The 22054-nt window shown below is 39.8% G+C and overlaps 5 protein-coding genes and 1 long non-coding RNA gene across 7 annotated transcripts; 4 read left to right on the top strand and 2 right to left on the bottom strand.

Annotated features, from left to right (window-relative positions):
* The first annotated feature begins 1955 nt into the window (after nt 1-1955).
* Nucleotides 1956-3509, top strand: LOC126585044 (uncharacterized). The gene is made up of 3 exons (XM_050249436.1): nt 1956-2297; nt 2400-2564; nt 3175-3509. Exons 1-3 carry the CDS (start codon nt 1992-1994, stop codon nt 3271-3273), a joined length of 570 nt encoding a protein of 189 aa, XP_050105393.1. The 5' UTR covers nt 1956-1991; the 3' UTR covers nt 3274-3509.
* An 891-nt stretch (nt 3510-4400) lies between these two features.
* Nucleotides 4401-9460, top strand: LOC126585042 (DEAD-box ATP-dependent RNA helicase 39-like). The gene is made up of 9 exons (XM_050249435.1): nt 4401-5031; nt 5467-5562; nt 5645-5833; nt 5975-6115; nt 6750-6890; nt 7377-7519; nt 8026-8155; nt 8276-8324; nt 8852-9460. Exons 1-9 carry the CDS (start codon nt 4483-4485, stop codon nt 9331-9333), a joined length of 1920 nt encoding a protein of 639 aa, XP_050105392.1. The 5' UTR covers nt 4401-4482; the 3' UTR covers nt 9334-9460.
* Nucleotides 9434-9939, bottom strand: LOC126585045 (uncharacterized). Its single transcript, XM_050249437.1, has one exon. The coding sequence runs from the start codon at nt 9929-9931 to the stop codon at nt 9575-9577; it is 357 nt and encodes a 118-aa protein (XP_050105394.1). The 5' UTR covers nt 9932-9939; the 3' UTR covers nt 9434-9574.
* A 2041-nt stretch (nt 9940-11980) lies between these two features.
* Nucleotides 11981-20477, top strand: LOC126585029 (embryogenesis-like protein). Its single transcript, XM_050249424.1, has 2 exons — nt 11981-12613; nt 20035-20477. The coding sequence occupies exon 1, from the start codon at nt 12079-12081 to the stop codon at nt 12604-12606; it is 528 nt and encodes a 175-aa protein (XP_050105381.1). The 5' UTR covers nt 11981-12078; the 3' UTR covers nt 12607-12613; nt 20035-20477.
* LOC126585039 (uncharacterized) lies at nt 14966-15724 on the bottom strand. Its single transcript, XR_007610271.1, has 2 exons — nt 15580-15724; nt 14966-15362 (listed from the first exon to the last, which is right to left on the bottom strand). It is a non-coding gene; the product is annotated as an uncharacterized LOC126585039 (long non-coding RNA).
* Nucleotides 15407-18110, top strand: LOC126585026 (uncharacterized). 2 transcript variants are annotated; one of them, XM_050249422.1, is made up of 2 exons: nt 15407-15598; nt 16513-18110. In XM_050249422.1, the coding sequence occupies exon 2, from the start codon at nt 17261-17263 to the stop codon at nt 17933-17935; it is 675 nt and encodes a 224-aa protein (XP_050105379.1). In that variant the 5' UTR covers nt 15407-15598; nt 16513-17260; the 3' UTR covers nt 17936-18110. The 2 variants fall into 2 exon arrangements, with proteins under 2 accessions (XP_050105379.1, XP_050105378.1); XM_050249421.1 differs by lacking the exon at nt 15407-15598 and adding an exon at nt 15732-16294.
* Nucleotides 20478-22054: the final 1577 nt, after the last annotated feature.

Genomic DNA, 22054 nt, shown 5'->3' with positions numbered 1-22054 from the left:
GTGTCGCAAGCCATAATCGTCATCATCGTCTTGGGATTACATAGTAGTGTAGCCCTTGTAGCCTGACATGTTCATCTCAGTTCCTGCTCATCTCTCGTTATAAAATGCCTTTGTACTTTGAACTGTCCTCGGTGATTGTCAGCTCGCACTTGACCTGCTCCGCGTCTGCCATTCAAGTTAATCATATTCTGATGGATGATCCTTCTACCTACTCACTGGTACTCCTTTGTGGAAGGGAAATGACATGTTAGTTGAAATTCCTCGTAGAGAAAACTGGTTTGTGATTACGCGGCCCATCCACACCATATTTGTTCAGCTTTGGTTTCTTCCACAACTCCGCAGGAAACTCAGTTACAATCCCAGGCTCAAAACCACAACCTGCACCGAAACCAATCAACTGATAGAACTCGTTACAATCCTCCCATCTCATTTCCTGCTTCGTCTTTGTCATCATGTTGCCGCCCTAATTACCTTCCTTATAATCCAGGTACTGGGTCCTATCAGTTCGTTCTTTCTTCACGGTCTCTTGCGAGCAATCGGAAGAAACAAGGGTATCTTGTTCTTGTTGCTTCTGTTGTTGGTGTTGGGTTTGATGGGCGGACTGGCGCGACATGTTGGAGGACTGCTTCTGATTGAAGACGACGTGTGCCCATTTATTGCTTGGGAAAATTTGAAATATGTCCAATTTTATAAGCCTACTTTTGAAATAGATCTAATTTTTAGTGATTTTTTACTTTTGAAATAGATCTAATTTTTAGTTACTTTGAATCCACATCAAAATACCCCTTGCTTCTTTTGTTCCTCTGCTTCACGTGCAAATTTAATCAGCATTGGTTGTGGGATCCATTTTACAACAAATTTTAACAATCCGAACAATCTATTTTGTAAGTCTTATTCATACAATTTCATCCGAAATCATTTGCTCATTAAATTGTTACTTACAATATATATATATATATATATATATGTATGTATGTATGGTGGAGCATTGGCAGCATGAACTGCGATGAATATGGGGGCATGTTCTTATCTCTCTGATTTCGGATTCCACAAGTCGATGTGGAACTTTTTTTTTTTTTTTTTTCAAATAGATTTTTAAAATTAGATGTTAAATTAACTATTCACGAAGTTCGAACTTACGTTGTTATATAAGAACTCAAGATCTTTCTACTATTGTGGTAAAAGCTTACTTGCAGTCGATGAGGGATTTTGACGTTTCTGAAATTTTTGGAGGCGATTTGATTTGGGGTTTTGGCGGCAAACTTTGGAGATTCAAATCGGGTTTTGAGGCCAATTCTTATTATTTTGTTTATTTTTTATTTATAAAAGGTTCTCGTTGCTGATATGTAGAGTCCCTCCAAAACGGGCTGGCCGGCGCAATCCTGAAAGTACAGGTTACAACTTACGAGGGGTGCCATAATTTCTTTTTGTTTTTTTTTTTATACAAGAGCTTCATGATTAAATCTTCTACACCATGTGAAATTTCTATGGCCTCGTATAACATATATTAATTTTATGATAATAAAATTAAGAAAAGATAATAAATGTATGTCAATCATTTATTAGGATCATAAAAATGTCTATTTAATTTTGGATGCAAAAGATTTAACCTGATTCTCAATAAGATTTGAAAGAAGTAAATTCTTTTCTACGTATTCTTTTTACGACTGAATAATTAAAATTTAACTAATTGAGATTTATTCGTGCATACTAAATATATAGAAACTTTTAGTATAATGGGAATAAGAACATACTAATATTATAATACAAATAATTAAAGAGAATTGTTATTAGTATTCTAAAAATTTCATTTGACACTCTCAACTTTCTATAATGAAAGAAAAATACACTTGTTTGAAGTGTAAAATGAAAATTTTAAAATGTTAATAATAGTTTTTTAATTTTTTTTTAAAGTATATTGATATTTTTATACAAAAAATATTTTTATACAATAAAGTTGGAAAGGAATCCTCAAAGTAAACGCCGCCACCATGTCCTTGGACTCTCACATAGAGAGGGTCCTCTGGACTCCCGACCAAATCGCCGCCCGTGTTTCCGACCTCGCCGCCCAAATCTCCGCCGACTTCTCCCTCTCCTCCCTCTCCCAACCACCTGCCCTCGTAGGCGTCGCCACCGGCGCCTTTCTCTTCCTCGCCGACCTGGCCCGCCAAATCCCCCTGCCCGTCACCGTCGACTTCATCCGCGCCGAATCCTACGGCTCCGGGACCCAGTCCAATGGCGCCCCAACGATTTCCTTCGACTTGAAGGTCGACGTCACCGGCCGCCACGTCGTCCTGGTACGCCCTCCTTCCTTACCCTATTCTCTGTAAGACTACTCTGTCCACCAGTTGTAGTTGTGCATGTTGTTCCTGAATGCGACGCCGTTTGGTGTGTTTTAGGTTGAGGACATTGTGGATACAGGAAGCACAATTGAGCGTCTGATTGCACACATGGAATCGAAAGGCGCTTCGTGTGTGTCGGTCTGCACATTTCTGGATAAACCATCGAGACGGAAGGTTCATTTTCAGCTTCTCAGCAACGGGAAATTCTACCGCGGTTTCGAGGTTTATATACGTTTCTTCTTTCCTCTTTTTTCCTCTTTTTAGTCTTTAGCTGCCTTCCATTTTGAATGTTGCAAACTAGGTTACATTACTCTAAACCCTCGCATTCGATACTTGATTGATTCGGTATTTGGACTGTTTAATGCATTCTGCGAAAATGTTTACATTCCTAATAGAATATACCATCGATGCGTAATTTAGAAAATTCCGATGCATTAGCAATATATGCGTAATTTAGAAAATTCCTATTCGGCCTTTATTAGTTGTAGCTTAAAAAAGTTACAAAATCATTACCTATTTATGTGAACTTTCCTTTGTGTTGGTAGGATATCTCTAATTAAGGACTTGAATCCGACACGTTTTTCATCCCTTTTATCATGTAGAGGTGACTGAGATATTCTATGATCTAACTAACGGCTGAGAATTTATATGTTGTGGAATCATCGTATTGATTTTCCTATGTAGAACTCTTAGAAGTTGTGAAAATTGCAAGTGTCCGTCTTGTATGCCTGGGTATTGCAGATGAGCTTTTTGTATTGTTTCTGGTGTATATTTTGGGCTTTGGAAATTGACTTATCCGCTGTCAAACTTATCTGTTTATTTGTATCTGCAGTGTCCAGATTACTTTGTTGTGGGCTATGGAATGGACTTTGATGAACGTTACAGGAACTTGCCGTACATTGGTGTATTGAAGCCCGAGCTGTATAAGTGATTTGATTTTAGCTGCCACGATGAGGAAAGTAATTTATTGTGAGTGTTTGGAAGTGATCAGATATGGAGATGATTGGCGTTACTTCGGAGCATGTACTTCATTCGATATTTGAACAAGGTGTAGCTGGTTCAAATACAGGAACACGGTTACTGAATATACGATGTTTGAACAAAGTGTAGCTGGTTCAAATACATGAATCTGCTTATGGAATATATATATTTCACCATTTTAGACTACATACGTTTGCACCCATTAATTCTGCACTGACATTTCCCTTTCTTCCTAACCTTTAATGTTGTGGTATCGTGCTGTGAGGGCCGGTTTTCATCTTTTCTTCTTAGGAACTGTTGACTGCTTCTTACAGAAGGAAGTATTGATTTTTACTCGAAACTCTTCTGTGTTCTTATTAATTCCCATCAAGTTATCAACGGCGGGACCACGGTGTTATTGCCTCCTACAGAAGCACTCTTAAACGGGACTTCAACTGTTCGTGCCTGTTATATTTTCCATCTCATTCTACTAATTTTCCTTACTATGTACAGGAGGTGAATAAGCTTTTGGTATATTTTTATAGGGTTTTTATCATGTTTAGTCTCTGAAATTGGACGTTCCAATCAAAATCTATCATGTTTGGTTCCTGAAAATAGGTTTTTATCATGTTTGGTTCCTGAAAATAGGTTTGCAACTCAATTTGATCATTCCGTTAGCCTTTATGTTAGTGTGCTGATATGACACACAAGTGATTCTCACGTAAAACACTTAAATTTCCTTAAACCAAAAAAGTCAAAAAGCTAATAGAATGACTAAATTGATTTGCAAGACTCATCTTCAGGGTATTTCAGAGACCATTTTGATTGGAATGGTTGAGACCAATTGTGACTGTTGCCACCAAAAGAAAAATTGACTAAAATAATCATAAATCAGTTCCTCAAATAATATTAACTAATCAAATATCAACGACATAATAATTAAATATCGACAATTATATACCCAAATTAGGCCGAATCGGATCACCTTGGATTGAGTTGGATTCTTGGGTACCCAAATCCGTATTGTAAATGGTGGGCTAGGACACCTTCCAACCCGCTCCATCTGGTTTCCGGGTTTATCTTGTTAGGCGACCATGAGAAGGTTTTATGGCATAGTTGATAAGTTATCCATCATTTCTGAGAGAACCATAACCAAAATTTGCATTGCAAGGAAAACGCCATGGGAGGAGTATCAAGAACTCTCCTCACTTTCTCTCTCTACTCAAACCTTTTCGCCTTGTCACGTCTGCCCGCCTCCAAACGCTTCTCTCTCATCAAACCCACCAGGGTTTTAACAAGGGTTAGGCCTCTTTGCACCGCCACAGCCACAACCACCACCGCCAGCCCCGCCGGTACGGTTGATTTCGAAGACGAAGAGAACCAACCCTTGAAGCACTCCTTGCTTCTCGAGAGGCTGCGTCTGAGGCACCTCAAGAGCAATGCCAAGCCACAAGCCAAAACCGCTGGCGGAAATTCAATTGGGGATGCCCAGAGGCAGAGCGATGACGGGTTGGGGAGGTCGGAGAACAGGAAGAAGAGGGAGGTTGGGAGTTTTGGGGAGTTGGGTGTGAGCGAGGAGGTCATTGCGGCGGTGAGAGAGATGGGAATTGAGGTTCCCACTGAAATTCAGAGCATTGGGATTCCGGCGGTGTTGGAAGGGAAGACTGTGGTCTTGGGTTCTCACACTGGCTCTGGCAAGACTCTGGCTTACATGTTGCCTCTTGCCCAGGTACTTTTTCTTTGCTGCTTCTTTCAAGATTCAAATGGAACTGTTTTTCGATTACTTTTCGCTATGTGGGTCTGTTGAATTTTTGAATTTCATGCTTGTTGGAGTTGTAGTAAAGCGCTGGAATGATTAGTTGTGTTCAAACTTTATTTCGATGTGTTTTCTCACTATGTAAGCTGTAATTTACATGTGTTATCTTAGGAGCCACCTTACGTATCGGGTTGGATTGTGATTCTTTAGGTTGCTTAGATTCTACCTGCTTGTACTTTCAGCAAATTTTAGAAGCAACTCAAACAAATTCTAATAGATTAAGCTATTTATCAAGGACAAAATGGAAATCGTGTGCGAGTGTGATGCGTTATGTTGATGTTGCCTACTCTTGCCTGTGTTGTAATTTGAATTAATCAGAGGAGTGCTGATACTCTGGGAATTTTGTAGCTGTTGAGAAAGGATGAGGCTGAAAGTGGTATTCAAATGAAGCCCAGGCGTCCTAGAGCTGTTGTGCTATGCCCCACAAGGGAGCTGTCTGAGCAGGTTCTTATACATTGTTATTCAGAATTTAGAACCACCACCTGTGGACTATGCATTTTCTATTGACATCTGGTCTATTTTGTAGGTTTTTCGTGTTTCCAAGTTTGTCAGCCACCATGCAAGATTCAGGTCTACTATGGTAAGCGGCGGTGGTCGGTTGAGACCCCAGGAGGATTCATTGAATAACCCAATTGAAATGGTAGTTGGTACCCCTGGCAGGGTTCTCCAACATATTGAGGATGGCAACTTGGTTTACGGTGACATAAAATATGTGGTATGTTTATTCGTTTATTTAGTTTTTTCTATTAGAGTGTTGGTAGATAATATGGTCATTTTAAGTTGTTATCTTTGATGAAGAAAAACATACCCTAGTAAGTTGTTGGTGCACTTTGTGATGTTGGTAATCGCTTATCAGGTATTGGATGAGGCAGATACCATGTTTGATCGTGGCTTTGGTCCAGACATTCGCAAGTTTCTTGTCCCATTAAAACATCGTGCATCGAAACCCGGAGGGCAAGGGTTCCAAACTGTTTTGGTCACAGCAACAATGACAAAGGTCCGGTTACTTGCATTTCATCTTATTTAACAAGAAGCTAAATTTATAAGTAGGAAAAATAGACTCCAATTGAAAGTGAATTGTTCCTTCCCCATTGTCACTAAAGGAACTCTTTGTTTCGTTGAAAAGCTTATTTGGCTTGTTTATATTTTCTCATAAAAATACAAAAGTATTTCATGAAAAATGAAATCCAGTTCGTATACTGACATTACTCTACAGCTATATTTGTATTTCTTTCTGATATTTTTGGGTTTCAATACCTATTAATTTATTCTTACAGGACCAAGTTTAACCATGTAATTTTACTTTATCATACTACCAAATAAGGGCCAGGTTTAGGAATGGGCCAAGCTAACCAATGAGCTGAGCCGAGCCGAGCTAAAACCTTTGAAAAATTATTCAAACTTAGGCTGAACATCTTGATACTCGGCTCGGATTGGCTTTTTTACACTCCTATGACATATAATAATAGAGTTATCCTCTGAACATATCTCTTAGTTGAGCTGTTGGAATTTTTCAAATGATCGCTTATGACAATGTTATATACCTTTGACAATTGTAATCTGGATAATATCTTGTGCACAAATTGTATCTTCTATGAAGTCAGTCACTTGACCCTTATGATATTTTTCAGGCAGTGCAAAACCTGATTGATGAGGAGTTCCAAGGAATATTACACTTGCGCACATCCTCACTGCATAAAAAGATTGCATCCGCACGTCATGATTTTGTTAAGATTTCAGGTGCTGAGAACAAGCTGGAATCACTTCTACAGGTCTAATTCTGTGATACCCTTTTTCTTTTAGCGCTTTACTTCTCAAGTAGTGGTTATGTCTCACGATGCCTAACATGTATGGTGGCCATAAAGTTAATCTAGCTTAAGTGGTTGCTAAACGCATGGTGGTAACTGAAACGAATCAGGGAATTGTGCTGACAGAGGGGTACTGTGGGGGTATTGAGGAGAGAGAAAGAGGGGGAAGTTGTGTGTGGGAGTGATTTTCCAATTTTACCCTCAATTTGGCAGCAAAAGGGATGGAATTAATGGTAAGGATAACATTGATGCATGCCATGTAAGAGTGGGGAAGATATTGATCGAATTGAAAGAACAGGGACTAAAATGCGGGAAGTTATTTTATCAATATTGGCTTTTATGCATTTCATCTTGGCTTACCGATGAAGGTTTTCTACATGAATAGAGCATGGCTTGATATTGCAGCGGTCTAACAATAAAATATTTATGTGGATTTTGGGGTAAATGCAGGTTCTGGAGCCAAGTTTAGCAAAGGGAAATAGAGTAATGGTGTTCTGTAACACATTAAGTTCCAGCCGTGCTGTGGATCACTTTCTCAATGAAAATCAGATCTCTACTGTCAATTATCATGGTGAGGTGCCAGCAGAACAAAGGTGAGACAATAAAAAGTACTCTCTCTCTCTCATAATACCCTTGTACTTGTATTGTCTGCACATTGTCACTTTAGAAAGAGTCCATACTGTTTTTTTTTTTTTTTTTTTTTTTTTTTTTTTTTTTTTTTTCTGTTCATGCTACAAGCATGAGTTTTTATCTGTTGCTTTCATTTTGTTTTAGTAGAGTTTGGTTGTTTTTATCAATACAAAGTCAAAGTTTAAGCTGTCTGAATTTTGGTTTCATTTTTCTCTTATTTTCCTCCTTTCATTCCCCTTTTTATGTTAAAAGCATCCATATACATCTAAAAAATCTGTTTTCTTGCTATACAGTTTGGAAACATAGCGTACTGTGAATCTGGAACATTGATTAGTTTCCTTCTTGCCTGAATGTGTGGCCCAGACACACAAGTGCATACAATTTCATATACACACTTAAAATTAATGTACATCACTAGTGTTCAGTAGTAGTGCTTAGCTTGACGGCTTTCTTCTAACAACTCATACAGGGTTGAAAACCTCAAAAAGTTTAAGAGCAACGATGGAGATTGCCCTACATTGGTCTGCACAGACCTGGCTGCAAGGGGACTGGACTTGGATGTAGACCATGTTATAATGTTTGATTTTCCTTTGAACTCTGTAAGCATCAGATATCTGCTCTGCGTTTCAGTGTTAAATAAGGTGCTATTGTATGTAGGACTTCTATATCTTTCCTTTTTCTTCTTTGGAAGCTAACCTTCACCCTTATTTGACCGTTAGATTGACTACCTTCATCGTACAGGAAGAACTGCTCGGATGGGTGCAAAAGGTACACATTCATTTTCTGTTTGCATTTTTATTTAGTTTCCTTCTTAGAATTACAAGGGAATGCACATCTCTACCACACTTGGGTGAGTCTTTTTTCCTATTTGTGCTTGAATCTACCAATTGCATCCACAAGATTTTGAATCGATTGAAGATGAGGAATCTTAACATGATTTTGCATCCACAAGATTTTGAATCGATCGAAAATGAGGAATCTTAACATGATATTGAATAAATAAAACAAGGAAATTATTGACAGTATTCCATTGTAAGATTAGTTTTCATTTACATAATACAACAAAGAGGAAAAGGAAAGGAATAAGAAACCACACATCTTATGTAAATTCTCGAGTGCTCCCCTTTCTGAAGGGCCACAAGACTTTCTGTATCTGTATCTCTCAAAGATTGAATATACGTTGGAGCAATTCTCATAGTTTGTGACAATCAATTTTTTATTTCTTTGTTTGGTTACACTTCATGCTTTAGACTTCAGTGTAATAATCTCAAAATCAAATAATTCTTGTAATGCAGGGAAAGTGACGAGTTTGGTTGCTAAGAAGAACCTCATGTTAGCGAACCGAATTGAGGAAGCAATAAAGAAGAATGAAAGCTTAGAATCTCTCAGTGTAGATAGCGTCAAGAGGGACATTGCCCGTTCGCGAATTACTCCGCAGAATGGAAAGAATGTAAAACCGGTGAGAGTCTCAAATCAGAAAAACAAGAGCAGACCAGCATTTGCTCCTACAAAATCTGCAAAACCATCTTTCCAGTCATCGAAGTCAGTAGAACCTTCCAGAGCGAGCAGCTTGAAAAGAGCTCCTTCCAGTGCTAGCAACTCAAGAAAAGCTCCTTCCAGTGCAAACAGCTCTAGAAAAGCCTCTTTTAGTGAGAAGAGGCAACCAGAAGGCAGAAGATTCAGTACAGTTAAATCAACGCCCTCGAAGTTGAGTGTGGTTGGGTTTAGGGGGCGAGCTTCTTGGTCTAATAAGAAAGAATCGTTGGAGTCGAGCTGATTGTAGACAAAATTTTAGATATAAACTTTCTTGTAATATTTAAATCTTGAAAGTTCTTTGCCAAAAAAAAATGTTGGCAGTCTTGCCGTGGTTCTCGATATCAAGAGCAGGCCAGAATCCCTGAAAATCGCCCATTGTGTTATAAGTTGTCACGTAATACATCGATATCACTGGTTTGAAAGACAAGGAAAGAAGAGAAAAAAGGAGGTATTGATGACGCCGGAGGTTTTGGAAGCCTTGTTTACTTCCAGGTTAAACGAGGAGTCTTGTCAGGCTTGACGATGTTGCCCTCAGCGTCGTAGATTATGACACCCGAAAAATCTGGTAGCTGGCACTTTCCACCCATGAGTATGTTCTTCTGCCAGACCGAGTCTTCTTCCTGCTCATCACTGCTTGCATCATAGTTTCCAGGCTGAACATGTTGGACAACAGGCTCATCGTCAAAGAAGTCTGTGCAAGCATTCCACTGGCGGCGCCATCTACGCGAATGAGAAGCACACATGAGCAACGCCACGGCACAAAATGCGAGGGTCATCGCTGCCAGACCGGCTTGAAATGTGGTCGGTAGAGAGAGTGCCGAAAGAGGCTTGCGAGCCATGTTGAAGTTGAGGATGGAATTTGGGTATGGAGTTGCTATTGTCTCACAGTTTTATATAGGGCAATAGGAGAAGAGTAGAGTAGTTGAAATTGGAGGATCTGTTAGGGTTTATATGTTGTGTGGTTTTGGTAATCTTTTGACCTCCATTGTTCGTTGATGTTTTGGTGAGTTTAGGTAACAAACTTATCTACTAAACTTTGTTGTTTTGGTAATTTTAATTTAAAGATTTGGTTACGATATTTATATGTATTTAATGTTTAGGGTTAGGGTCTAGGGTTTAATACAATCACCATGTATACTTATAGCCATAGGGTTTAAAACGCTACAGGTCAATTAATATATTAAGGGGAAATGCTAGCGAAATTTCCATTTGATCTCGACTCTAAATTTTCTTTTGGAAATTTTCACAATGATCCAAATCGATTATTTTTTATGTCAATTTTTAAAGACCAGTTTTGAGAAAATTAAATCAACTTGAAATTGTTTAGTTATCTTATCGGTTGGTCTTATAAGGCTTAATCCAAGCCGAGCCAATTCAACTTAGTGTTTGAAACTGGTCTAGTCTAAAACAACAATTCGTAACATGACTTATTAGTCAAAATGTCCCATGAAGCTACCATTGAGTTTCAGTTTACCCCCTGAAACTAATTTTGTCTCATTTTGCCCCCTGAAACTGATATTTTCAACTGTTTTGTCCCACTTTACCCATTTTCATTAATAGACTGTTAAATTTAAGGGTATTTTAGATATTTCAATTTTAACACATTTACTTACCTCTAGCCTACACACTAAACAAGTCTCAATTTTATTTTTGACAACTCTAATTCAAACTCATAAATTTTGGGCATTTTTAAAATAAATTATTCAATCAATAGAAAAATTCTGATAAACAAAATCATTGTATCAACCAAAATAAGGGTTACATTTGTTCGTAGAGTCATTTCACTTGCAAGACATCCATGTATTGCCTCGAAACTTTGCAATTGAAAAATATTCATTACAACAAAATCATTATACCATTAAGCTATCCTATCCAAAATACTTTCCAAACAAAAAAAAAAATCATTTAAAGCAAATGTGCACAGTTTGAAATAAAAAATTTACATTGTTAAGCACTGATTCCGCTAGGCATGAGCTTGTTCAAACTCTGCACATTTGCTTTAAATGAATTTTTTGGTTTGGGAAGTATTTTGGGTAGGATAGCTTAATGGTATAATGATTTTATTGTTATAATGAACATTGTTCAATTACAAAGTTTCGAGCTAATACATGTATGTCTTGCAAGTGAAATGACTCTACGAACAAATATAACCCTTATTTTGGTTGATACAATGATTTTGTTGCTCAGAAATTTTCTATTGATTGAATAATTTATTTTTTAAAATGCCTTAAATTTATACATTTGAATTAGAGTTGTCAAAAATAAAAAAGAGTTGTTTAGTGTGTAGGCTAGAGGTAAATAAATGTGTAAAAACGAAAATGTCTAAAATACCCTTAAATTTAACAATCCATCAACGGAAGTGGGTAAAGTGAGATAAAAGAGTTGAAAATGTTAGTTTCAGGAGGCAAAGTGAGACAAAACTAGTTTCAAGGGGTAAACTGAGACTCAATGACAGTTTCAGAGGACATTTTGACTAATAAGCCTTGGTAACATTAACAACCAGGACCCACCACTAGTAACAAATTTTACTAAAGGTTTCTAATTTTTCTTTCATAGTACGTACCACTGAGTGATTCAAAACTCGATAAAATATTTCATATAGACATATAATAAATCTTTATAACAAGAACAAATTTTGTATGGTACATAGTATTGGAAAAGGGATCATTTCCGAATCCCTTATACCAAATCCACCCAATCACCTAATTCGGATCTTTGAAATTTGATCAAACGGCTAAAGTTATTATAACTTTTAAAGAGACCTCCTGTTTGTAGTCGTTGCATCAAATTCAAATTTTAAGGATCCGGATTGATTGATTGAGTGATTTGGGGAAAGGATCCGAAGAGAGGATCCCTTTCCATACTATTGTAACCTCGTAGCTGGGCGATTCATCAAATTTTCAAGTATCCCAAATGCGCCAAATTTAGATCTGATATTAAAACAGTTTAGGGTTTAGGGTATTCCGGAGCACTCGGGAGAGCAACAATGAATCATCAACGTTCACAAATTGCGCTTTGCAAATGGCTCTTCCAGCACTCTTTCCACCCTTCTCCGAAGCTCTTCTCCCTCAACTCGCTCTCGACGAGTCCTACTCGGCGCGTTTCCGACTCAGCTCCATTGCCGGAACCCGAGATTCTTCTCAACACACCCACAACAACTCCCCACCATTTTCTCCATCCAGCTCTCTCGAACTCACCGACCCAGTTCGCAGCTCGCCGGAATGTGAGGCAATTCAGCGGCGGGCCGGAGGAGTTCGATCAGAACCAAGTGGTGGACACGATCAACCTCAAGTTTGCAGAGGCGAGGGAGGAGATAGAGATGGCCATGGAGTCCAAAGAAACTGTTTACTTTGACGAAGAGGCCGAGTGCGCTCGAGATTCTGTGAAGGAAGTGCTGGAATTGTATGAAGGTCTATTGGCTAAGGTGCCGGAGAGCAATAAGGCGGCGTTGCAGAGGTCGATGGGGCTCAAGATTGAGCAGCTCAAGGCTGAGCTTCAACAGCTGAATGAGTGAAATTAAGGTTGGTGAATTTGGGGTTTTTCCCTTTTCGTCTTATTTCGATGAATTTTCGGTAATGCTTTGATTTAGGTGTTTCTCATTTTATTCCCTTTTAGGAATATTTAGTCAAAGAATTAGTGGCAGTAGAAATTAGGGATGAATATTTGAATAAAGTGGAAATTGGTGACTCTGTAGTTTATGCTCTGAATTGCATTCCTGCGAATCGTCCTGTGGTCTGTTAAATTTCTTGAATTCTTATATAACAATGCCTACAGTTATATCTTTCCTTTTTTTATATGTTTTTGAGATACAATTCTTACTTGATATTGGGGTTTAAGTTGTGCGAGATTTTAACCCCTAAAAAATAGAGTTGTAATGCGATGTTACCTTGTAGTGAGATCTGCCCGTAGGCAATATTAGTTTCTGTCAATCAAATGCCCCATAAAATTAACAAGTCAGACGGATCTTGTATGAGAGATAAGTAATGCAACAGGAAGAGAACAAAAAAGATGTAGAAAATTAGTCGCCTAATACAACAACAACAACAACAACAAAGCCTTTTCCCACTAAGTGGGGTCGGCTATATGAATCCTAGAACGCCATTGCGCTCGGTTTTGTGTCATGCCCTCCGTTAGATCCAAGTACTCTAAGTCTTTTCTTAGAGTCTCTTCCAAAGTTTTCCTAGGTCTTCCTCTACCCCTTCGGCCCTGAACTTCTGTCCCGTAGTCACATCTTCGAACCAGAGCGTCAGTCGGCCTTCTTTGCACATGTCCAAATCACCAGAGCCGATTTTCTCTCATCTTTCCTACAATTTCGGCTACTCCTACTTTACCTCGGATATCCTCATTCCCAATCTTATCCTTTCTCGTGTGCCCACACATCCCACGAAGCATCCTCATCTCCGCTACACCCATTTTGTGTACGTGTTGATGCTTCCCACCCAACATTCTCTGCCATACAACATCGCTGGCCTTATTGCCGTCCTATAAAATTTTTCCTTGAGCTTCAGTGGCCTACGACGGTCACACAACACGCCGGATGCACTCTTTCCATCCAGCTCGTATTCTATGGTTGAGATCTCCATCTAATTCTCCGTTCTCTTGCAAGATAGATCCTAGGTAACGAAAACGGTCGCTTTTTGTGATCTTCGCTAGATTGCTCCGGTCATTAGTGTGGATAAGTATATAAATGGATAGAGATAGGAAAGCAAACACAAGATGTACGTGGTTCACCCAGATTGGCTACGTCCACGGAATAGAAGAGTTCTCATTAATTGTGAAGGGTTTACACAAGTACATAGGTTCAAGCTCTCCTTTAGTGAGTACGAGTGAATGATTTAGTACAAATGACATTAGGAAATATTGTGGGAGAATGATCTCGTAATCACGAAACTTCTAAGTATCGGAGTGTGGTGTCGTCTTGACTTGCCTTATCTGTCTCATAGGTAGATGTGGCATCTTCTCTGGAAGTACTCTTCCTCCATCCAGGGGTGGTATCTTTAACTGGTGGAGATGCACAAGGTAATGTATCAATTTCACTTGAAGCTTACTTGTAGTTTCAGGCTTGGTCAAGCGCGATACAAACCATGTAGTAGGAGTCCCCCAAGTCGCCGAGCTAGGGGGTCTGCTGAAAGAGGTGACAGACAAGGTAAGCAATCAGAGCTCCGACTGATTGTTCACCTTCTCCCCATCTTGCAGCAGCATGAAGGATAAAGAGAAGAAAAATGAGAAGAGATGATATGAGATACTTTTGCTTTTGAAGAAGTAACTTTCCACAGGCTTATTCTTGAACTGAGCTGGAGGGTTTTCTGGTTTCCTCCAGAGTATAAGGCCGACTGAAGAATTTGAGGGTCAAAACAAGTCCATCAAATCTAGAGTACGTTCCACCCTGCTGATATGGGATACTTTTGCTTTTGACAGAGTAATGGATGTATCAGCACGTGTGCTGTTACGCTTGTCTCCACATGCTTCCTTGTATCCTTCGCACTTGCCCTATCTGTTCCTCAAGCAGATGCGGAATCTTCCCTGGAAACATAAGATGATGAAGATGAGTACTCGAGAGCAATGCCAGGTAAGTAATCAGGTAAGGGGTTCCAGGCAGTCAGTTCCTGGCTGGAAGCTTGATTCCAAGTGCTGACTGATTGCTCTCTTTCTCCTTGTCTTGCAGGTAAAAACAAGGCCAAAAGAAAAAACAGGGAAAAAGCATGATATGGGATACTCTTGCTTTTAACCCTGATGATATGAGATATTCTTGCTCTAGTATAGCTTGTTTGCAGAGGTATTATCGGGGGGAAAGAAAGCTGAATATTTCGAAAGGCTTTGTTGGGAGTGCCCTCTCAGATATGATGAAGGGTTGAGCATTTTTGCAGGTCTGCCTGTCCGTTGGGGATGGAGGTCGACATATATAGGAGTCTCCCTAACAACAAGTAGTAATGCTATTCCTTTACCCTGCTTGGTCATAGCACGGTAGTGGGAGCTGCCAGTTTCACATGTTTTAACTCTGTCAGAGCACTTTGAAAAAGTGGTCTGTGGTATCTGGCTCTCGAGATTCGGAGAACGATGCCTCTTCGATTTTTGAGAAAGCAATCATGCTGGGGGTCTGACTCTCGAGATTCGGAGAGCAGTGTCTCTTCGATTTTTTAGGAAGTAATCATGTTGGGAGTCTGGCTCTCGAGATTCGGAAGGCGGTGCCTCTTCGATTTTGGAGCAAGCAATCTTGTTGGGAGTGTTGTCTCGAATGTGAGTAAAGGTTGGACATGTTTGCTAGTCTACCTTGCCACGAAGCACAAAGGTTGACACACAGGGACTTTCCAATTATCCAGCAATGGTACTGTTCCTTTACCCTCTCTTCGATTTTGAGAAAGTAGTCATGTTGGGAGTCTGGCTCTCGAGATTCGGAGGACGGTGCCTCTTCGATTTTGGAGCAAGCAATCTTGTTGGGACTGTTTTCTCGAATGTGAGTAAAGGTTGGGCATGTTTGCTAGTCTACCTTGCCACGAAGCACAGAGGTTGACACACAGGGACTTTCCAATTATCCAGCAGTGGTACTGTTCCTGTACCCTTGTGGGTAATAATATGGTAGCTAGACCTTCAAAATTTATGTGTCTAAACTTTGTTAGTGCTGTTTCTTTGCTATTCTTTTACCTTTCTTGGTCAGAGCGATGTAGTGGGAGCTGCAAGCTTCACGTGCTCAACTTTGGCAGAGAACTTTGACAAAGTGATCTGTGGTACCCATGAGTTATTGTTGCGTGTGGGAAGTGGGTGATTGAACAATAAGATTCATGTGCTTTCTACTTCACCAGAAGTCTTCGACAGAATGCCCATAATTTCTGCAAAGCTGAGTGTGCGTGTGACAGGTGCTGACAAGGCTAGAAAAGTAGATGCCTCTTCGATTTCTGAGATCGGCCCTCGTGGTCTCTGAGCAGCCCAGCTTTTGAGAAAGCGAGCGCCTCTTCGATTGATTCGGAGAACGGTGCCTCACCGATTTTTGAGAAAGCAATCATGCTGGGGGTCTGGCTCTCGAGATTCGGGGAGCAGTGTCTCTTCGATTTTTGAGAAAGTAATCATGTTGGGAGAGTGGCTCTCGAGATTCGGAGGGCGGTGCCTCTTCGATTTTGGAGCAAGCAATCTTGTTGGGAGTGTTTTCTCGAATGTGAGTAAAGGTTGGGCATGTTTGCTAGTCTACCTTGCCACGAAGCACAGAGGTTGACACACAGGGACTTTCCAATTATCCAGCAATGGTACTGTTCCTTTACCCTCTCTTCGATTTTTAAGAAAGTAGTCATGTTGGGAGTCTGGCTCTTTAGATTCGGAGGACGGTGCCTCTTCGATTTTGGAGCAAGCAATCTTATTGGGAGTGTTTTCTCGAATGTGAGTAAAGGTTGGACATGTTTGCTAGTCTACCTTGCCACGAAGCACAGAGGTTGACATACATGGACTTTCCAATTATCCAGCAGTGGTACTGTTCCTTTACCCTTGTGGGTAATAATATGGTAGCTAGACCTTCAAAATTTATGGGTCTAAACTTTGTTAGTGCTGTTTCTTTGCTATTCTTTTACCCTTCTTGGTCAGAGCGATGTAGTGGGAGCTGCAAACTTCACGTGCTCAACTTTGGCAGAGAACTTTGGCAAAGTTATCTGTGGTACCCATGAGCTATTGTTGCGTGTGGGAAGTGGGTGATTGAACAGTAAGATTCCTGTGTTTTCTACTTCCCCAGAAGTCTTTGACAGAATGCCCATAATTTCCGCAAAGCTGAGTGTGCGTGTGACAGGTGCTGACAAGGCTGGGAAAGTAGGTGCCTCTTCGATTTCTGAGATCGGCCCTCGTGGTCTCTAGGGAGCCCAGCTTTTGAGAAAGCGAGCGCCTCTTCGATTTCTGAGATCGGCCTTCGTGGTCTTTGAGCAGCCCAACTTTTGAGAAAGCAAACGGCTCTTCGATTTCTGAGATCAACCCTCGTGATCTCTAAGCAGCCCAACTTTTGAGAAAGCAAACGCCTCTTCGATTTCTGAGCAGGCGCCTCTTTGATTTCTGAAGCTCCGTCGAGTGCAGATTTTTATAGAGGCTGGCATTAAGTTCCAAAGCACACTTGAATCTCCACCAGTAGAAGCTTCATTCTTGCACTTCTAAGATCTTGATTTGTCCGACCTCTTCTCTCTTCAACACCTTTGAAAATGTCTGGCCCCTCCGACCGTCGTTTTGACTTGAACCTTGTTGAAGAGGCAGCCCCGCCTTCTCCAGACAACATATGGCGCCCATCCTTCGTCTCCCCAACTGGTCCTCTTACCGTTGGGGATTCCGTGATGAAGAATGATATGACTGCTGCGGTGGTGGCCAGGAACCTTCTCACTCCCAAAGATAACAGACTACTTTCCAAACGGTCTGATGAGTTAGCTGTTAAGGATTCGCTGGCTCTTAGTGTTCAGTGTGCAGGTTCTGTGTCTAATATGGCCCAACGCCTATTTGCTCGAACCCGCCAAGTTGAATCATTGGCGGCTGAAGTGATGAGTCTCAAACAGGAGATTAGAGGGCTCAAGCATGAGAATAAACAGTTGCACCGGCTCGCACATGACTATGCTACAAACATGAAGAGGAAGCTTGACCAGATGAAGGAAACTGATGGTCAGGTTTTACTTGATCATCAGAGATTTGTGGGTTTGTTCCAAAGGCATTTATTGCCTTCGTCTTCTGGGGCTGTACCGCGTAATGAAGCTCCAAATGATCAACCTCTGATGCCTCCTCCTTCTAGGGTTCTGTCCAGTACTGAGGCTCCAAATGATCCCCCTCCGGTGCCTTCTCTTTCTGGGGCTCTACCGACTGCTGAGACTTCTCCTAAGCAACCTTTGTGAAGGCTCCCTCTTGTGTGTTTATTTTGACTCATGTATATGTACATATTTGTAGCTTATCGGGGATATCAATAAATAAGCTTTCCTTCATTTCAACGTATTGTGTTAAATACACCAAAGCCTTCTTCGCTAAGTTCTTTGAATTTTCTTTTGTTGAAGCTTGTATGTTGAAGCTTTCTGAGTGGAGCATGTAGGTTGGGGTAGTGTTCCCTTAATTTCCCGAGTGAGGAAAACTTCTTGGTTGGAGACTTGGAAAATCCAAGTCACTGAGTGGGATCGGCTATATGAATCTTAGAACGCCATTGTGCTCGATCCTGTGTCATGTCCTTCGTTAGATCCAAGTACTCTAAGTCTTTTCTTAGAGTCTCTTCCAAAGTTTTCCTAGGTCTTCCTCTACCCCTTCGGCCCTGAACCTCTGTCCCATAGTCGCATCTTCTAATCGGAGCGTCAGTAGGCCTTCTTTGCACATGTCCAAACCACCGTAACCGATTTTCTCTCATCTTTCCTTCAATTTCGGCTACTCCTACTTTACCCCGGATATCCTCATTCCTAATCTTATCCTTTCTCGTGTGCCCACACATCCAACGAAGCATCCTAATCTTATCCTTTCATTAGTCGCCTAATGAATGCGCAAATCAGACCAAAAGAAATAGGGGAAAAGAACAAGCCACAAATAAAAGATTTGTTACTTTTCTTCTTCTTAATGGAGCCATTGCCTTGGCCAATCTGGGAAGTGAACCGTTTATAGTCTACCATTTATGTATGAAATGATACTTTTCAGCCAGAAGTAAATGATTTGAAGTCATACCTTTACAGTCTCTGCTACTTGGGAGCCATTCTACAACCTACTACATACTTGGGTGGATGTTCACAACGATACCACTAATGATCACTATGCAGAAGAACAATTTTAGAGCATCATTGAGTACATCAATTAGTACTGATTTTTGGGTGAGGGATTTGCAAGTACCAAGGGATTTGGGATCAAAATCGAAGTAGAATTAATAATTAGAGGCAATCTTCACAAGGTACCGGAGAGTGTGGACAATTGTCTAAGACTCTAAGACTAGGTTTGGGTGAGGGATTTGCAAGTGCCAAGGTTTTTGGGCTAAATATAGTTATAAATGGACTACAAAAGATTACATGGAGAGATTAGAAATGCAGCACATGATCATTGCAAAGACGTATGATTTACAAATTACTCCTTTCAAGTAGGCATTTACAAGTCCTCTTAATGCATTGTATCCACTCATTTCCAATCCCTCCTCCTTTTTGTATTTCATTTCTAACTATTTTTAGCCCAAATCTCTTGGTACTTGCACATCCCTCATCCAAACATATTGTTTATTAGCTCATATTCAGGGCTTGTGAGGGAGCCAAACCCTTGCAGATTCTTATCCTACTCCAACATAGTAGCCAAGTATGAAAGAACTCGAGAAAAAAAGCACCCTCATCCAAAGATTAGAATTCTGCTCTATGCACTGCTGTTACTTATACTAACCTCTGATTGATTGCCATGCAAATGGAGAAGAAATGAAAGTCTCGTCTCGACACAATTTGAGAAATTTATAGAGAAGGAAGTTAACTCTATTACCAAAAAGAAAAATACACAAACACAGATAGGTCTAATTTTAAGAACAACAAACCTGTTTGCTTGGTAGTTTAGTGAAATTTGAACTTTCCTGCTCAGTAATAGGTGATCCAAGAGCTTAAATGGTTGATTATCATTTTGCTAAAATCATTTTGTGATTCGAACATGACACATGCATTAATGAGATTTGGAGTTATTTTGGGCCTGCCAAGCTGAGGATTTTACTTTATTAGGATTTAAAACTTATTTATTCTTTCTCACTTATTGTTGTAGTATTTGATTAATTTCAGGTTCTTTGTTCATTTGGCAATGTCTATGGGCCTTATTTTGATAGGTTTTCAGACTTCAAGCATTTTGTTTGAGCATGTAGATATAGTTTATGCGTTCTGTCTCCCTCCCTCTCTCACTCACCCACCCATATATGTTTCTCCTTCTCTTATGGAATCTATATTCTCTCCTTTCATCTATTATCCTCACTGATGTCCGACTTTCTATTGTCCTTTGCTTTCAGAAGTTAGGACCCACAAGTGTAGAATAGAAGAGAGCAAAACAAGGTGGAGAAAGAAAGCAATTGGGAACAAGTATGGCGAAGAAATCAGTTTCCAGAAGAGGACATAGTTTCTCATGTGGTGGGAATGGGGGGATATCTAAATTCGTCCTTGGAACTACTGTACGGTGGCCTCCCAATTTGTGGAGGCACCGAAATTTGAATGTATCCTTGCTCCTCCACCTTGACGATTTTTGGTGTGCCATTATGTCTTTCCATGTCCTAAATATAGATATTTCTTTATCTTCCTTGTTGGTTTATTGAAAATGAAGCTTTAAACGGAAGGAGAACCCTTGGGGCGGTGGCTCTTCTGCAATTGTTTGTTTTTATCTTCTAGATGCTATTAGCTATGTGTGTGCTGAGCGTTAGCTCTTTAACTCGAATGATAAATTTGGCATTGTATCCTACTTGTGGTGATGAATCTAAATGATGGATTTGATGCCGTGATCAGTTCAGACATGGCATGAGGCTGAGTTGAGTTGATGGATACCTCAGATCATGATCTTTTTGGAAGAGTGGACACACCATGTTATCTGCAGTTCTTGTGCAACATTTCGAGAAAAAGTAACGAAACAAATAATGCAGTCGACAATTGAAGTCTTGCATTGTTTGTGGTAGGTACTGCTCTTGCTTCTCTGGTGGTCCTTTGGCCATGAGGTTCGACTTGATCTGATGAAAACTTCTCAGGTGGATTCTTTTGGAACACTAGACCAAGCATGTTATCTGTAGTTCTTGTGGTGTTACCACTTTGCAATACCTTTCAGATAATAGTATTGAGATATATACTGTGTTTGTGGTATGCTGCATGCACTGCACTTGCTCAAATATTTTTCTCAATATCTTATAGATTCAATCAAATGTAAGTCCTTGGGTGCATGAATAATTTTAGTGCTAGATACACTAATTGATGCGCCAGCGTTTCATTTGTTTTTTGTCTGGACCCACTTTCGGACCTATTTCAACCCAAATAACCAAAAGTTGGTGTAACGAGTTTGTCAATTGTTATTTCACGAGCAAACGCTCGTACCCATTTGAAGAAATTAGACAGATTAGTTAATATCCTAATATCTTGTGGAATTAGAAGGAATAACGTTTCATTAATGACTAATCCATCTACTCTAAAAAATTTCAAAGTTGATCTTTATTTCATCAGCACACAATTAATATAGCGAGTTATCCAGTCAATCAGATCCTCGTGTTCCAAACTCGACGGTTTTGTTTCTGTGCCCAACGGCAAAACAGAAGCTGTGTTCAAGAATACAAGGATGAAAACATGGAGGCACACACACATATTAAATCTGCTGTGCAACCACCTTTCTTTTCTGGGTTGTATTTTTTGCCATAATATCCGGATTGAGAAGATTTGACTTAGAAGACCACCAAAGACAAGTCTAACTAAACAATGAAAGACGGAATTTGATCATCATATTGACTATTCTGCTTTGAACCATCCATCTTTATAATAGCATCCACTAGTACTGTCCCAATTTAGCGGTATTTTCTCTAATTTTAAGTGAGATATTTTAGGTTACAATTTTCTTAGATGACGAATTTGACATCAAATTATTAGAATTGGCGTACTGTGTGAAATAACCCTAATTTCTCGCTCAATGTAAATTATCGTTATATATGAAAAGGGTAGTGCTATCCACACTCATTTTTTACTTCTCACATATCACTCAATTTTCGGTTGTCGGATCGAATCAATTGAAGAATATTAATGACCACATAATTAACAAGGATGTATAAAAATTAAAAAATAAACATATGAATAACAGTATCCATATTAAAAAATAGAGTATACTGCCGATTTGCCCCCTGAACTATCACCCAACTTTCGATTTCCCCCCTGAACTTTTTAATTGGAAAATTAAGGACTTAAACTAATTTTTTTGGCCGATTTGCCCCCTGCTGTCAAATTTTCATTCATTCCATCCAAATTTTTGTTAAATGGAAGCATATGCACAACATGTGTGGGTAGTTC

Source organism: Malus sylvestris, chromosome 10 (assembly GCF_916048215.2).
Source record: "Malus sylvestris chromosome 10, drMalSylv7.2, whole genome shotgun sequence".
Classification (NCBI taxonomy): Eukaryota; Viridiplantae; Streptophyta; class Magnoliopsida; order Rosales; family Rosaceae; genus Malus; species Malus sylvestris.
This window is presented reverse-complemented; position numbering and strand designations above follow the sequence as displayed.